General features: G+C 54.8%; 1 protein-coding gene across 39 annotated transcripts; it reads right to left on the bottom strand.

Moving 5' to 3' along the window:
• Positions 1-1321: 1321 nt before the first annotated feature.
• tufm (Tu translation elongation factor, mitochondrial) lies at positions 1322-15667 on the bottom strand. 39 transcript variants are annotated; one of them, XR_015939240.1, is made up of 12 exons: positions 15518-15667; positions 14393-14442; positions 13314-13467; positions 13069-13235; positions 9896-10165; positions 7293-7425; positions 5963-6067; positions 4793-4944; positions 4577-4696; positions 1720-2871; positions 1503-1539; positions 1322-1461 (listed from the first exon to the last, which is right to left on the bottom strand). XR_015939240.1 is itself a non-coding variant. In XM_088633795.1 (11 exons), exons 1-10 carry the CDS (start codon positions 15612-15614, stop codon positions 2701-2703), a joined length of 1419 nt encoding a protein of 472 aa, XP_088489921.1. In that variant the 5' UTR covers positions 15615-15667; the 3' UTR covers positions 1322-2593; positions 2678-2700. The 39 variants fall into 39 exon arrangements, 4 of the variants coding, with proteins under 4 accessions (XP_088489921.1, XP_088489923.1, XP_088489924.1 ...); XR_015939241.1 differs by having other exon boundaries at positions 1322-1891; positions 1966-2031; positions 2106-2871; XR_015939214.1 differs by having other exon boundaries at positions 1503-2871.
• Between the last annotated feature and the right edge of the window lie 1968 nt (positions 15668-17635).

Raw genomic sequence — 17635 nt, 5'->3', positions numbered from 1 at the left:
TCAAAGTGCTGTACAGGTCATGGGGATCCCCCCCACCCCCAGCAGTGTGTACCCCACCTGGATGAGGCTCCAGTCCTCTCCCACACAGCAGCTCTCAGTGGGGAGGAGGGATTGTTAATGAGCACAGAGAGTCAGGACATCGGCTTCATGTCTCATCAGAAGGACGGCGCCTGTTTACAGTCCAGTGTCCCCGTCAGTGTCCAGCCCTACTCTTTTATAGCTCACCATCACTGGACTGGGGCATCAGAGCACAGGGTGAGAGCGCCCCCTGCTGGGCTCCAGTGGGCCGTGAGCTGGGTGAGGGCGCCCCCTGCTGGGCTCCAGTGGGCCGTGAGCTGGGAGACAGTGCCCCCTGCTGGGCTCCAGTGGGCTGTGAGCTGGGTGAGGGCGCCCCCTGCTGGGCTCCAGTGGGCCGTGAGCTGGGAGACAGTGCCCCCTGCTGGGCTCCAGTGGGCTGAGAGCTGGGTGAGGGCGCCCCCTGCTGGGCTCCAGTGGGCTGTGAGCTGGGAGTTGCAGGGTGATCTGGCTGCTGGCTGTAAACGGGCTCCGTCTTTTGGCTGAGACGTAAAACCGAGGTCCTGACTCTCTGTGGGCATTTAAAATCCGGGGGTGTTTCTATAAGAGTAGGGGCGTTACCCCAGTTTCCCCTGGTCTTTACCAGTCCTGGGGATCCCCTCCACCCCCAGCAGTGTGTACCCCACCTGGATGATGCTCCAGTTATCTCCCACACAGCAGCTCTCAGAGCAATGAGGACAGGTCAGAGGTCATTAGGGGTCATTAATATCCTCACCCTTATATAGCGCCTTTCTGGACACCCCGCTGGTGGTGGTGATCCCCTCCAGCAGCAGCAGTGTGGAGCCCCACCAGTGCGCTCACACACAGCAGCTCTCAGGGCGATGAGGACAGGTCAGAGGTCATTAGGAGGCCAGGACTGGTCAAGACCAGGGGGACACTGAGTAACACCCCGACTCTTTTATAGAGACACCCCGAGATTGTTAATGAGCACAGAGAGTCAGGACGGTCTTGACTGAGGCTTGACTCGGGACCGAGCGCAGAAACAGAAACTCCCAGCTGGCGCGAGGACACCTCTCTCAGCCACGAGCTCGGCTCAGACGACCCGCCGCTGCCCCCCGGTGGTCAGGACAGCGACCAGGCCCAACTCCGGTCACTGGCTGCCACCTGGTGGTCACCCAGAGGGCCGCGGGCCGGGATCTGTGCTGGTCACCCTGACAAACACTGGGGCGACCGGACGCTGGGAGACAGTGACCACTGCACCCAGCTGGATCGACAGGGAAGCAAGACAAGACTCCGGAGATCCAGACATTATTAAATACATTTTATTACATTCCCAGTACATCACAGTTCATCCTTTACAAAAACATCATGTCTGACCCACACCTCCCAGGACAGAGAGACCTGTCTGTCTGTCTGTCTGTCTCCTCCCAGGACAAAGAGACCTGTCTGTCTGTCTGTCTGTCTATCTCCTCCCAGGACAGAGAGACCTGTCTGTCTGTCTCCTCCCAGGACAAAGAGACCTGTCTGTCTGTCTGTCTGTCTATCTCCTCCCAATACAGAGAGACCTGTCTGTCTGTCTGTCTGTCTGTCTCTCTCTCTCTCTCCTCCCAGGACAGAGAGACCTGTCTGTCTCTCTCTCTCCTCCCAGGACAGAGAGACCTGTCTGTCTGCCTGTCTGTCTGTCTCCTCCCAGGACAGAGAGACCTGCCTGTCTGTCTGTCTCCTCCCAGGACAGAGAGACCTGTCTGTCTGTCTGTCTCCTCCCAGGACAGAGAGACCTGTCTGTCTGTCTGTCTGTCTGTCTCCTCCCAGGACAAAGAGACCTGTCTGTCTGTCTGTCTGTCTGTCTCCTCCCAGGACAGAGAGACCTGTCTGTCTGTCTGTCTGTCTGTCTGTCTCCTCCCAGGACAGAGAGACCTGTCTGTCTGTCTCCTCCCAGGACAGAGAGACCTGTCTGTCTGTCTCCTCCCAGGACAGAGAGACCTGTCTGTCTGTCTCCTCCCAGGACAGAGAGACCTGTCTGTCTCCTCCCAGGACAGAGAGACCTGTCTGTCTGTCTGTCTGTCTGTCTCCTCCCAGGACAGAGAGACCTGTCTGTCTGTCTGTCTGTCTCCTCCCAGGACAGAGAGACCCGTCTGTGTGAGTGCTGCCTCAGTATCTAACGCACCAGTGTGGACACACATAGACACAAGCAGGAATGAAGATTCATCCAGGAGCAGAGAGACTCTCAGAGGGGCAGGAGAGCTGGGGACTCAGTCCAGCTGTCCAGTCTGTCTGTGGTCAATCTCTCTATACCCAGTCCAGGTGTCCAGTCAGCCTGTGTTCAGTCCAGGTGTCCAGGCAGCCTTGGTCAGTCCAGGTGTCCAGTCAGCCTGTGTTCAGTCCAGGTGTCCAGGCAGCCTTGGTCAGTCCAGGTGTCCAGGCAGCCTTGGTCAGTCCAGGTATCCAGGCAGCCTTGGTCAGTCCAGGTGTCCAGTCAGCCTGTGTTCAGTCCAGGTGTCCAGTCAGCCTGTGTTCAGTCCAGGTGTCCAGGCAGCCTTGGTCAGTCCAGGTGTCCAGGCAGCCTTGGTCAGTCCAGGTGTCCAGTCAGCCTGTGTTCAGTCCAGGTGTCCAGTCAGCCTGTGTTCAGTCCAGGTGTCCAGTCAGCCTGTGTTCAGTCCAGGTGTCCAGGCAGCCTTGGTCAGTCTAGCCCCAGTTGATGTTGTCCTCAGCGGTGGGCGTGAGGATGTCAGTGACCAGCCCAGTACCGATGGTCTTGTTCCCGTCTCTCAGCGTGAAGCGCTGACCCTTCTCCAACACCATGGGCTGTCTGAGAGTCAGAGTGAGAGACGTGTCCTCACCAGGCATCACCATCTCCTGCAGAGAGAGAGGGGTTCATACAGACACACTGACTGGACACTCCAGTACATTAACACTGCACTGAGAGAGAGTGAGGGGTTAATACAGACACACTGACTGGACACTCCAGTACATTAACACTGCACTGAGAGAGAGAGGGGTTCATACAGACACACTGACTGGACACTCCAGTACATTAACACTGCACTGAGAGAGAGGGGTTCATACACACACTGACTGGACACTCCAGTACATTAACACTGCACTGAGAGAGAGAGGGGTTCATACAGACACACTGACTGGACACTCCAGTACATTAACACTGCACTGAGAGAGAGAGGGGTTAATACACACACACTGACTGGACACTCCAGTACATTAACACTGCACTGAGAGAGAGAGGGGTTCATACAGACACACTGACTGGACACTCCAGTACATTAACACTGCACTGAGAGAGAGAGAGGGGTTCATACAGACACACTGACTGGACACTCCAGTACATTAACACTGCACTGAGAGAGAGAGGGGTTAATACACACACACTGACTGGACACTCCAGTACATTAACACTGCACTGAGAGAGAGAGGGGTTCATACAGACACACTGACTGGACACTCCAGTACATTAACACTGCACTGAGAGAGAGAGAGGGGTTCATACAGACACACTGACTGGACACTCCAGTACATTAACACTGCACTGAGAGAGAGAGAGGGGTTAATACAGACACACTGACTGGACACTCCAGTACATTAACACTGCACTGAGAGAGAGAGGGGTTCATACAGACACACTGACTGGACACTCCAGTACATTAACACTGCACTGAGAGAGAGAGGGGTTAATACACACACTGGACACTCCAGTACAGGAACACTGCACTGAGAGAGAGAGGGGGGTTAATACAGACACACTGACTGGACACTCCAGTACATGAACACTGCACTGAGAGAGAGAGGGGTTAATACACACACTGACTGGACACTCCAGTACATGAACACTGCACTGAGAGAGAGAGGGGTTAATACAGACACACTGACTGGACACTCCAGTACATTAACACTGCACTGAGAGAGAGAGGGGTTCATACAGACACACTGACTGGACACTCCAGTACATTAACACTGCACTGAGAGAGAGAGAGGGGTTCATACAGACACACTGACTGGACACTCCAGTACATTAACACTGCACTGAGAGAGAGAGAGGGGTTAATACAGACACACTGACTGGACACTCCAGTACATTAACACTGCACTGAGAGAGAGAGGGGTTCATACAGACACACTGACTGGACACTCCAGTACATTAACACTGCACTGAGAGAGAGAGGGGTTCATACAGACACACTGACTGGACACTCCAGTACATTAACACTGCACTGAGAGAGAGAGAGGGGTTCATACACACACACTGACTGGACACTCCAGTACATTAACACTGCACTGAGAGAGAGAGGGGTTCATACAGACACACTGACTGGACACTCCAGTACATTAACACTGCACTGAGAGAGAGAGGGGTTCATACAGACACACTGACTGGACACTCCAGTACATTAACACTGCACTGAGAGAGAGAGAGGGGTTCATACACACACACTGACTGGACACTCCAGTACATTAACACTGCACTGAGAGAGAGAGGGGTTCATACAGACACACTGACTGGACACTCCAGTACATTAACACTGCACCGAGAGAGAGTGTTGAATCTGACCTTGCCTGCAGGTAGGACGATTCGACAGGCCATGTCCCAGGTGAGAGAGAACATCACAGGCATGAAGTTGGACACGAAGGGCTTGTGGCGCCCCCCATCCTCCTTACTGAGGACATACACCTGAGGGAGCGAGATAGAGAGAGAGAGTCAGTGTGGATGAAGACCTGCGACACAGCAGGGAGAGACAGACAGGCTGTCCACAGCGAGCACACACACCTGAGCTTGCACTTTCTGGTGTGGCTGGATGGACCCAGGCTTGCTCATGACCATGCCTCGCCGGACATCCTCCCTCTTCAGTCCTCGGACCAGAGCGCCCAGATTGTCCCCTGCCTCTGCTCTGTCCAGGGACTGGTGGAACATCTCAACACCTGAGAGACACACATGGTTCATACAGACACACTGACTGGACACTCCAGTACATTAACACTGCACTGAGAGAGAGGGGTTAATACACACACACTGACTGGACACTCCAGTACATTAACACTGCACTGAGAGAGAGAGGGGTTAATACACACACACACTGACTGGACACTCCAGTACACTAACACTGCACTGAGAGAGAGAGGGGTTAATACACACACACTGACTGGACACTCCAGTACATGAACACTGCACTGAGAGAGAGGGGTTAATACACACACACTGACTGGACACTCCAGTACATTAACACTGCACTGAGAGAGAGGGGTTCATACAGACACACTGACTGGACACTCCAGTACATTAACACTGCGCTGAGAGAGAGAGAGGGGTTAATACACACACACTGACTGGACACTCCAGTACATTAACATTGCACTGAGAGAGAGAGGGGTTAATACACACACACACTGACTGGACACTCCAGTACACTAACACTGCACTGAGAGAGAGAGGGGTTAATACACACACACTGACTGGACACTCCAGTACATGAACACTGCACTGAGAGAGAGGGGTTAATACACACACACTGACTGGACACTCCAGTACATTAACACTGCACTGAGAGAGAGAGAGGGGTTAATACAGACACACTGACTGGACACTCCAGTACATTAACACTGCACTGAGAGAGAGGGGTTAATACACACACACTGACTGGACACTCCAGTACATTAACACTGCACTGAGAGAGAGGGGTTAATACAGACACACTGACTGGACACTCCAGTACATTAACACTGCACTGAGAGAGAGAGGGGTTAATACAGACACACTGACTGGACACTCCAGTACATTAACACTGCACTGAGAGAGAGAGGGGTTAATACAGACACACTGACTGGACACTCCAGTACATTAACACTGCACTGAGAGAGAGGGGTTCATACACACACACTGACTGGACACTCCAGTACATTAACACTGCACTGAGAGAGAGGGGTTCATACAGACACTTACCAGTTACCACCGATTTAAAAGACCGGTTGTGTCCCACAAATTCACAATCATCTCCCTTCTTGATCAATCCTCTCTCCAGAGTGCCTGTCACCACTGTACCTCGCCCTAGGAGGGAGACAGGAGAGACACAGGGTCAGGGGGCAGGGGTCAGGGGTCAGGGACAGTACCTGGGATGGAGTACACAGCCTCGATGGGCAGCAGGAAGGGCTTGTCCAGCTGTCTCTGGGGCAGGGTCAGGGGTCAGGGGTCGGGACAGTACCTGGGATGGAGTAGACAGCCTCGATGGGCAGCAGGAAGGGCTTGTCCAGCTGTCTCTGGGGCAGGGTCAGGGGTCAGGGGTCAGGGGTCAGGGACAGTACCTGGGATGGAGTAGACAGCCTCGATGGGCAGCAGGAAGGGCTTGTCCAGCTGTCTCTGGGGCAGGGTCAGGGGTCAGGGGTCAGGGACAGTACCTGGGATGGAGTAGACAGCCTCGATGGGCAGCAGGAAGGGCTTGTCCAGCTGTCTCTGGGGCAGGGTCAGGGGGCAGGGGTCAGGGACAGTACCTGGGATGCAGTAGACAGCCTCGATGGGCAGCAGGAAGGGCTTGTCCAGCTGTCTCTGGGGCAGGGTCAGGGGTCAGGGGTCAGGGACAGTACCTGGGATGGAGTAGACAGCCTCGATGGGCAGCAGGAAGGGCTTGTCCAGCTGTCTCTGGGGCAGGGTCAGGGGTCAGGGGTCAGGGGTCAGGGACAGTACCTGGGATGCAGTAGACAGCCTCGATGGGCAGCAGGAAGGGCTTGTCCAGCTGTCTCTGGGGCAGGGTCAGGGGTCAGGGGTCAGGGGTCGGGACAGTACCTGGGATGGAGTAGACAGCCTCGATGGGCAGCAGGAAGGGCTTGTCCAGCTGTCTCTGGGGCAGGGTCAGGGGTCAGGGGTCAGGGACAGTACCTGGGATGGAGTAGACAGCCTCGATGGGCAGCAGGAAGGGCTTGTCCAGCTGTCTCTGGGGCAGGGTCAGGGGTCAGGGGTCAGGGGTCAGGGACAGTACCTGGGATGGAGTAGACAGCCTCGATGGGCAGCAGGAAGGGCTTGTCCAGCTGTCTCTGGGGCAGGGTCAGGGGTCAGGGGTCAGGGGTCAGGGGTCAGGGACAGTACCTGGGATGGAGTAGACAGCCTCGATGGGCAGCAGGAAGGGCTTGTCCAGCTGTCTCTGGGGCAGGGTCAGGGGTCAGGGACAGTACCTGGGATGGAGTAGACAGCCTCGATGGGCAGCAGGAAGGGCTTGTCCAGCTGTCTCTGGGGCAGGGTCAGGGGTCAGGGGTCAGGGGTCAGGGGTCAGGGACAGTACCTGGGATGGAGTAGACAGCCTCGATGGGCAGCAGGAAGGGCTTGTCCAGCTGTCTCTGGGGCAGGGGTATGCAGGTGTCCACCACCTCCAGGAGCTTCATCACGGCCTTGACCCCCAGCTCGGGCTCGCGGTTCTGATCCAGAGACACAGAGGCGCTGGTTCAGCCCGGAGAGCGCAGGGCCTAGCACAGGCCTGTTCTCCCCTCCCTCCTCCTCTCCCTCACCTCCAGGGCGCACAGCGCTGACCCGATGACCACAGGCCTGCTCTCCCCTCCCTCCTCCTCTCCCTCACCTCCAGGGCGCACAGCGCTGACCCGATGACCACAGGCCTGCTCTCCCCTCCCTCCTCCTCTCCCTCACCTCCAGGGCGCACAGCGCTGACCCGATGACCACAGGCCTGCTCTCCCCTCCCTCCTCCTCTCCCTCACCTCCAGGGCGCACAGCGCTGACCCGATGACCACAGGCGTGTTCTCCCCTCCCTCCTCCTCTCCCTCACCTCCAGGGCGCACAGCGCTGACCCGATGACCACAGGCCTGCTCTCCCCTCTCTCCTCCTCTCCCTCACCTCCAGGGCGCACAGCGCTGACCCGATGATCACGGGCGTGTTCTTCCCTCCCTCCTCCTCTCCCTCACCTCTAGGGCGCACAGCGCTGACCCGATGACCACGGGCGTGTTCTCCCCTCCCTCCTCCTCTCCCTCACCTCCAGGGCGCACAGCGCTGACCCGATGACCACAGGCCTGCTCTCCCCTCCCTCCTCCTCTCCCTCACCTCCAGGGCGCACAGCGCTGACCCGATGACCACAGGCCTGCTCTCCCCTCCCTCCTCCTCTCCCTCACCTCCAGGGCGCACAGCGCTGACCCGATGACCACGGGCCTGTTCTCCCCTCCCTCCTCCTCTCCCTCACCTCCAGGGCGCACAGCGCTGACCCGATGACCACAGGCGTGTTCTCCCCTCCCTCCTCCTCTCCCTCACCTCCAGGGCGCACAGCGCTGACCCGATGACCACAGGCCTGCTCTCCCCTCCCTCCTCCTCTCCCTCACCTCCAGGGCGCACAGCGCTGACCCGATGATCACGGGCGTGTTCTCCCCTCTCTCCTCCTCTCCCTCACCTCCAGGGCGCACAGCGCTGACCCGATGACCACAGGCCTGTTCTCCCCTCCCTCCTCCTCTCCCTCACCTCCAGGGCGCACAGCGCTGACCCGATGACCACAGGCCTGCTCTCCCCTCCCTCCTCCTCTCCCTCACCTCCAGGGCGCACAGCGCTGACCCGATGATCACGGGCGTGTTCTCCCCTCTCTCCTCCTCTCCCTCACCTCCAGGGCGCACAGCGCTGACCCGATGATCACGGGCCTGCTCTCCCCTCCCTCCTCCTCTCCCTCACCTCCAGGGCGCACAGCGCTGACCCGATGACCACAGGCGTGTTCTCCCCTCCCTCCTCCTCTCCCTCACCTCCAGGGCGCACAGCGCTGACCCGATGACCACAGGCCTGCTCTCCCCTCTCTCCTCCTCTCCCTCACCTCCAGGGCGCACAGCGCTGACCCGATGATCACGGGCGTGTTCTCCCCTCTCTCCTCCTCTCCCTCACCTCCAGGGCGCACAGCGCTGACCCGATGATCACGGGCGTGTTCTCCCCTCCCTCCTCCTCTCCCTCACCTCCAGGGCGCACAGCGCTGACCCGATGATCACGGGCGTGTTCTCCCCTCTCTCCTCCTCTCCCTCACCTCCAGGGCGCACAGCGCTGACCCGATGATCACGGGCCTGCTCTCCCCTCCCTCCTCCTCTCCCTCACCTCCAGGGCGCACAGCGCTGACCCGATGATCACGGGCGTGTTCTCCCCTCCCTCCTCCTCTCCCTCACCTCCAGGGCGCACAGCGCTGACCCGATGACCACAGGCGTGTTCTCCCCTCCCTCCTCCTCTCCCTCACCTCCAGGGCGCACAGCGCTGACCCGATGATCACGGGCGTGTTCTCCCCTCTCTCCTCCTCTCCCTCACCTCCAGGGCGCACAGCGCTGACCCGATGATCACGGGCGTGTTCTCCCCTCTCTCCTCCTCTCCCTCACCTCCAGGGCGCACAGCGCTGACCCGATGATCACGGGCCTGCTCTCCCCTCCCTCCTCCTCTCCCTCACCTCCAGGGCGCACAGCGCTGACCCGATGATCACGGGCGTGTTCTCCCCTCTCTCCTCCTCTCCCTCACCTCCAGGGCGCACAGCGCTGACCCGATGATCACGGGCGTGTTCTCCCCTCTCTCCTCCTCTCCCTCACCTCCAGGGCGCACAGCGCTGACCCGATGATCACGGGCGTGTTCTCCCCTCTCTCCTCCTCTCCCTCACCTCCAGGGCGCACAGCGCTGACCCGATGATCACGGGCGTGTTCTCCCCTCTCTCCTCCTCTCCCTCACCTCCAGGGCGCACAGCGCTGACCTGATGACCACGGGCGTGTTCTCCCCTCTCTCCTCCTCTCCCTCACCTCCAGGGCGCACAGCGCTGACCCGATGATCACGGGCGTGTTCTCCCCTCCCTCCTCCTCTCCCTCACCTCCAGGGCGCACAGCGCTGACCCGATGATCACGGGCGTGTTCTCCCCTCCCTCCTCCTCTCCCTCACCTCCAGGGCGCACAGCGCTGACCCGATGATCACGGGCGTGTTCTCCCCATCGTAGCCGAACTCGGACAGCAGCTCTCGGATCTCGATCTCCACCAGCTCGGTGACCTCGGGGTCGGGCACGGCGTCGGCCTTGTTGATGAAGACCACCACGTGCTCCACGCCGATCTGCCTGGCCAGCAGGAGGTGCTCTCGCGTCTGGGGCATCTGTCCGTCTGTCGCGGCAACGACCAATATACAGCCATCCAGCTGGGCTGTTCCTGTGATCATGTTCTTCACAGAGAGAGAGGAGCAGTGAGCCTGTGTGATCTCCTGTCCCAGCCTGAGGAACAGACAGTGAGCCTGTCTCTCAATAATAATAATACAGTGTGTGATCTCCTGTCCCAGCCTGAGGAACAGACAGTGAGCCCGTCTCTCAATAATAATAATACAGTGTGTGATCTCCTGTCCCAGCCTGAGGAACAGACAGTGAGCCCGTCTCTCAATAATAATAATACAGTGTGTGATCTCCTGTCCAAGCCTGAGGAACAGACAGTGAGCCTGTCTCTCAATAATAATAATACAGTGTGTGATCTCCTGTCCCAGCCTGAGGAACAGACAGTGAGCCTGTCTCTCAATAATAATAATACAGTGTGTGATCTCCTGTCCCAGCCTGAGGAACAGACAGTGAGCCTGTCTCTCAATAATAATAATACAGTGTGTGATCTCCTGTCCCAGCCTGAGGAACAGACAGTGAGCCCGTCTCTCAATAATAATAATACAGTGTGTGATCTCCTGTACCAGCCTGAGGAACAGACAGTGAGCCTGTCTCTCAATAATAATAATACAGTGTGTGATCTCCTGTCCCAGCCTGAGGAACAGACAGTGAGCCCGTCTCTCAATAATAATAATACAGTATGTGATCTCCTGTCCCAGCCTGAGGAACAGACAGTGAGCCCGTCTCTCAATAATAATAATACAGTGTGTGATCTCCTGTCCCAGCCTGAGGAACAGTGAGCCTGTCTCTCAATAATAATAATACAGTGTGTGATCTCCTGTCCCAGCCTGAGGAACAGACAGTGAGCCTGTCTCTCAATAATAATAATACAGTATGTGATCTCGTGTCCCAGCCTGAGGAACAGACAGTGAGCCTGTCTCTCAATAATAATAACACAGTGTGTGATCTCCTGTCCCAGCCTGAGGAACAGACAGTGAGCCCGTCTCTCAATAATAATAATACAGTGTGTGATCTCCTGTCCCAGCCTGAGGAACAGACAGTGAGCCTGTCTCTCAATAATAATAATACAGTGTGTGATCTCCTGTCCCAGCCTGAGGAACAGACAGTGAGCCTGTCTCTCAATAATAATAATACAGTGTGTGATCTCCTGTCCCAGCCTGAGGAACAGACAGTGAGCCTGTCTCTTAATAATAATAATACAGTGTGTGATCTCCTGTCCCAGTCTGAGGAACAGACAGTGAGCCTGTCTCTCAATAATAATAATACAGTGTGTGATCTCCTGTCCCAGCCTGAGGAACAGACAGTGAGCCTGTCTCTCAATAATAATAATACAGTGTGTGATCTCCTGTCCCAGCCTGAGGAACAGACAGTGAGCCTGTCTCTCAATAATAATAATACAGTGTGTGATCTCCTGTCCCAGCCTGAGGAACAGTGAGCCTGTCTCTCAATAATAATAATACAGTGTGTGATCTCCTGTCCCAGCCTGAGGAACAGACAGTGAGCCTGTCTCTCAATAATAATAATACAGTGTGTGATCTCCTGTCCCAGCCTGAGGAACAGACAGTGAGCCTGTCTCTCAATAATAATAATACAGTGTGTGATCTCCTGTCCCAGCCTGAGGAACAGACAGTGAGCCCATCTCTCAATAATAATAATACAGTGTGTGATCTCCTGTCCCAGCCTGAGGAACAGACAGTGAGCCTGTCTCTCAATAATAATAATACAGTGTGTGATCTCCTGTCCCAGCCTGAGGAACAGACAGTGAGCCTGTCTCTCAATAATAATAATACAGTATGTGATCTCGTGTCCCAGCCTGAGGAACAGACAGTGAGCCTGTCTCTCAATAATAATAACACAGTGTGTGATCTCCTGTCCCAGCCTGAGGAACAGACAGTGAGCCCGTCTCTCAATAATAATAATACAGTGTGTGATCTCCTGTCCCAGTCTGAGGAACAGACAGTGAGCCTGTCTCTCAATAATAATAATACAGTGTGTGATCTCCTGTCCCAGCCTGAGGAACAGTGAGCCTGTCTCTCAATAATAATAATACAGTGTGTGATCTCCTGTCCCAGCCTGAGGAACAGACAGTGAGCCTATCTCTCAATAATAATAATACAGTGTGATCTCCTGTCCCAGCCTGAGGAACAGACAGTGAGCCTGTCTCTCAATAATAATAATACAGTGTGTGATCTCCTGTCCCAGCCTGAGGAACAGACAGTGAGCCCGTCTCTCAATAATAATAATACAGTGTGTGATCTCCTGTCCCAGTCTGAGGAACAGACAGTGAGCCTGTCTCTCAATAATAATAATACAGTGTGTGATCTCCTGTCCCAGCCTGAGGAACAGACAGTGAGCCCGTCTCTCAATAATAATAATACAGTGTGTGATCTCCTGTCCCAGCCTGAGGAACAGACAGTGAGCCTGTCTCTCAATAATAATAATACAGTGTGTGATCTCCTGTCCCAGCCTGAGGAACGGACAGTGAGCCTGTCTCTCAATAATAATAATACAGTGTGTGATCTCCTGTCCCAGCCTGAGGAACAGACAGTGAGCCTGTCTCTCAATAATAATAACACAGTGTGTGATCTCCTGTCCCAGCCTGAGGAACAGACAGTGAGCCCGTCTCTCAATAATAATAATACAGTGTGTGATCTCCTGTCCCAGCCTGAGGAACAGACAGTGAGCCCGTCTCTCAATAATAATAATACAGTGTGTGATCTCCTGTCCCAGCCTGAGGAACAGACAGTGAGCCTGTCTCTCAATAATAATAATACAGTGTGTGATCTCCTGTCCCAGCCTGAGGAACAGACAGTGAGCCCGTCTCTCAATAATAATAATACAGTGTGTGATCTCCTGTCCCAGCCTGAGGAACAGACAGTGAGCCCGTCTCTCAATAATAATAATACAGTGTGTGATCTCCTGTCCCTGCCTCAGGGCGCGGGTTCGAGAGAGAGGTCACCTTGACGTAGTCAGCGTGCCCAGGGCAGTCGGTGTGGGCGTAGTGCCGGTTGGGGGTGCTGTACTCCACGTGGGAGGCGTTGATGGTGATGCCCCGGGCCTTCTCCTCCGGCGCGTTGTCAATGTCCTCATACTTCTTGTACTGCGCCCCTCCTGCCTCCGCCAGCACTGAGAGAGAGAGAGGTGAGCACGCCGGACCGAGGGGGAGAGAGAGGGAGAGGGGGGGATATTATGGGCTGTGGTTACCCTTGGTGATGGCGGCGGTCAGTGTGGTCTTGCCGTGATCCACGTGTCCGATGGTGCCGATGTTGACGTGAGGTTTGTCCCGAGTGAACACCTTCTTCGCCTCCACCGCATAGAAACGCCACGCACTCCGCCCGGCAACCAGCGACACCGGACACTGAGAGAGAGACAGACAGGCTACTGCACACACACTGCACCGAGAGAGAGAGACAGACAGGCTACTGCACACACACTGCACAGAGAGAGACACAGACAGGGTACTGCACACACACTGCACCGAGAGAGAGACACAGACAGGCTACTGCACACACACTGCACCGAGAGAGAGACAGACAGGCTACTGCACACACACTGCACCGAGAGAGAGACAGACAGGCTACTGCACACACACTGCACCGAGAGAGAGAGACAGACAGGCTACTGCACACACACTGCACCGAGAGAGAGACAGACAGGCTACTGCACACACACTGCACCGAGAGAGAGACACAGACAGGCTACTGCACACACACTGCACAGAGAGAGAGACAGACAGGCTACTGCACACACACTGCACCGAGAGAGAGACAGACAGGCTACTGCACACACACTGCACCGAGAGAGAGACACAGACAGGCTACTGCACACACACTGCACCGAGAGAGAGAGAGACAGACAGGCTACTGCACACACACTGCACCGAGAGAGAGACACAGACAGGGTACTGCACACACACTGCACCGAGAGAGAGACAGACAGGCTACTGCACACACACTGCACCGAGAGAGAGACACAGACAGGCTACTGCACACACACTGCACCGAGAGAGAGAGAGACAGACAGGCTACTGCACACACACTGCACCGAGAGAGAGAGAGACAGACAGGCTACTGCACACACACTGCACCGAGAGAGAGACAGACAGGCTACTGCACACACACTGCACCGAGAGAGAGACAGACAGGGTACTGCACACACTCTGCACCGAGAGAGGTGAGACTGCGCTGGGGGGTAGAATCCAGGCGAGGAGAATACGATTTCTCAAGTGAGCATCTCACTGTCTCCCCCTGTTGGTGACCCTGCTACTGCAGGCCGATACTCACTGCTGCCCTGGTGGAGCCATGGAGGAGACCAGTGACTGAGGTCTGGAGAGCTGGAGAGAGAGAAAGACAGGTCAGTACACACGTACACTGCACAGAGAGAGAGACAGGTGAATGCACACATAGTGATCCTGTCCCAGCCTGAGGAACAGGCAGTGAGCCTGTCTCTCACTAATAATAATACAGTGTGTGATCTCCTGTCCCAGCCTGAGGAACAGACAGTGAGCCTGTCTCTCAATAATAATAATACAGTGTGCGATCTCCTGTCCCAGCCTGAGGAACAGACAGTGAGCCTGTCTCTCAATAATAATAATACAGTGTGTGACCTCCTGTCCCAGCCTGAGGAACAGACAGTGAGCTTGTCTCTCAATAATAATAATACAGTGTGTGATCTCTGGTACAGTACCCTCCACAGACAGGTTTACAGCACTGGCTCTACAGAGCTGATGGGGTGTCAATAAGTCTTGTCACAGAGAGAACAGAGACAGCCACATCAGTGTCGGGTTTAATATGGACATAGATCTGAGTATCTTCATTACGGAAATGATGACTTAGACCACGTGATGCTAAAAGCTGACCGATGTCAATAAAGCTCTTGAATTTCAATAGTAAAACAGACTTTCAACATTTCCACTTTGTCTCTCACACGCACACACACAGTCTCACTGGCACACAAACACTCACTCTCAATGACACACAAACACAGACACAGTCTCACTGGCACACAAACATACACACTCACTCTCACGCACACAAACACACAGTCTCAATGACACAAAAACACACACTCACTCTCACGCACACAAACACACACACACACACACACACACAGTCTCAATGACACAAACACACACAGGCCGCACGGTGCTCACGGACTCTAGCTCAAGTCCGCCGCTGCTTTCCGGACCGGACCGGCCCGGCCGCTGGGCTCGGACCCCGGACACGCAGACCCTGGCGCGACGCGACGAGACGTGACCTTTACTGCAGGCTCCGTCCCTCGGCCGCTCTCCCACGCGTGGGCTGCCCGAGCTCACACGGACCTGCCTTCCCCCGTGTGCATCACCCCGCCGCTCCGACCCCGGGCGGGTAGCAGCGTCGCGACCCGTCCGCCGCCGTCATCTTACTTACCGGAGCTCACACACGCACGGAGTCCCAACAGCGCAGCCATCTTGGAAAGGGTCCTGCGGGCAGGTGGAGCGCTTCCACCGGCCGGAAGTGACCTCATCAAACCGCGACAAGAGCCACAAAGGACCCTTCGGCTTTGTGTCCCTGATGGGTTTTTTCCCCCATTTTTTTATTATACAAAGGACAAAATACAGCAACCAAGGGCAACTAGAACCGGTCACATTACGAAGATTAACTAAGGGGATATTAAATAAGAAGCTTATAGCTAAGAGATTTATGCAAATCAGTTCTGCAACTTTGTTTTTTTCAATATTTTTAAAGAATTTGAATACAACTTAAAAAAATGTCATTTCTTTGAAGCACGTTTTACGCACTCTGCATGTAAGCTTTCTTGTCTTCACGAGAATTACATTGAAAATGATATTAACCGATTTTTATTCACAACCCCAAGAACAATGTTCTTAAAAGTTCAATTAACGGAAATATTACTGTTGTCTAACCAGGAACAGACGTAGTGCCAGAAACCATGAAAAAACTCGCTCGGTTGTTTCAATATTGTCGCAGTCAAAGCTTCTCGACAGGAGCTCCTCAGAAGGATTCGAGTGGTTCAGTACAGTGTCGTCAAATGAATCCCTTTAGTTTTTTTTTATCAGCGTGGGACGAGTCTTTTTTTAAATAAGTTTTTATTTAAACACCAGAAATACAGAAAAGGAGACAGAATATTAAAATAGCTACAGAAATAGACACTTCACAGCCGAGGAATTCGCGGTTAGAAAAAAACAAAAAATGATACTTTTGACATATTTTCCCGCCTTTTGATTCTTTCAATTTCAATGTCTTATCGAACTTAAATAAGAGAGGAATTCCGCTGTAAAAGCATGACTAGAGGGGGCGGCATTAGATCATTTGGTGGATAAAGTATTTAGCTAAAATAATTAACAGATGAATAATAAAAACACATCCTTTATCCAAATCAGATTGAACAAAATCTAAAAGAATATGAAAATCGTTCAATGTAAGGTTGACCTTCACACGCCGAGCAGAACCTTTCGCAGGTCTGTCTCTGGCGCGGGCCAGTCATGTTGGATCTGCACTGGCTTCCCGTCAGGCTTCGTGTCGACTTCCAAATCCTCCTGCTCGCCTGTAAGGCTCTGCTTGTCTGAGCTGCTGTCGCCCTGCTCCCCACCTCACCACCTTCGCTCCTCTGATTCTGCTCTCCTGTCTGTCCCCCAAGCCCCTCGACACTCTAGGGGTGACAGGGCTTCTCCTGCTGCGCCCCCAAGCTCTGGACTCTCTCCCCAAGGACATCAGAGAGTCTCCTTCTCTCAACTCCTTCAGATCCAGACTCAAACCTGTTCTTCAGAAAAGCCTTTACTGAACTGGTCTCGTTCCTCACCCCTCTGCTTTTCCCAGTACCACACATCCAGTACTGACCTTCCTCACGAACCCCGACTCTCTCACACACGCACTGACCTTCCTCACGAACCCCGACTGTCTCACACACACACTGACCTTCCTCACGAACCCCGACTGTCTCACACACGCACTGACCTTCCTCACGAACCCCGACTGTCTCACGCACGCAGTGACCTTCCTCACGAACCCCGACTGTCTCACACACGCACTGACCTTCCTCACGAACCCCGACTGTCTCACACACCCAGTGACCTTCCTCACGAACCCCGACTGTCTCACACACGCACTGACCTTCCTCACGAACCCCGACTGTCTCACACACACTGACCTTCCTCACGAACCCCGACTGTCTCACACACACACTGACCTTCCTCACGAACCCCGACTGTCTCACACACACACTGACCTTCCTCACGAACCCCGACTGTCTCACACACACACTGACCTTCCTCACGAACCCCGACTGTCTCACACACGCACTGACCTTCCTCACGAACCCCGACTGTCTCACACACACACTGACCTTCCTCACGAACCCCGACTGTCTCACACACACACTGACCTTCCTCACGAACCCCGACTGTCTCACACACGCACTGACCTTCCTCACGAACCCCGACTGTCTCACACACGCACTGACCTTCCTCACGAACCCCGACTGTCTCACACACGCAGTGACCTTCCTCACGAACCCCGACTGTCTCA

The sequence above is a fragment of the Lepisosteus platostomus genome, chromosome 6 (assembly GCF_059453375.1).
Source record: "Lepisosteus platostomus isolate fLepPlt1 chromosome 6, fLepPlt1.hap1, whole genome shotgun sequence".
Classification (NCBI taxonomy): domain Eukaryota; kingdom Metazoa; phylum Chordata; class Actinopteri; order Semionotiformes; family Lepisosteidae; genus Lepisosteus; species Lepisosteus platostomus.
The sequence above is the reverse complement of the archived record's forward strand: the minus strand, read 5'-3'. Positions and strand labels throughout refer to the sequence as shown.

What these genes read in the sequence shown, in the direction of transcription:
- tufm (XM_088633794.1), bottom strand. Translation starts at nt 15,614, where the DNA reads ATGAGGTCACTTCCGGCCGGTGGAAGCGCTCCACCTGCCCGCAGGACC. An exon ending in CCGTGCGTGTGTGAGCTCCG is followed by an intron (nt 14,443 to 15,517) that starts GTAAGTAAGATG and finishes CTCTCTCTCCAG; the next exon opens with CTCTCCAGACCTCAGTCACT. An exon ending in GACCGCCGCCATCACCAAGG is followed by an intron (nt 13,236 to 13,313) that starts GTAACCACAGCC and finishes TCTCTCTCTCAG; the next exon opens with TGCTGGCGGAGGCAGGAGGG.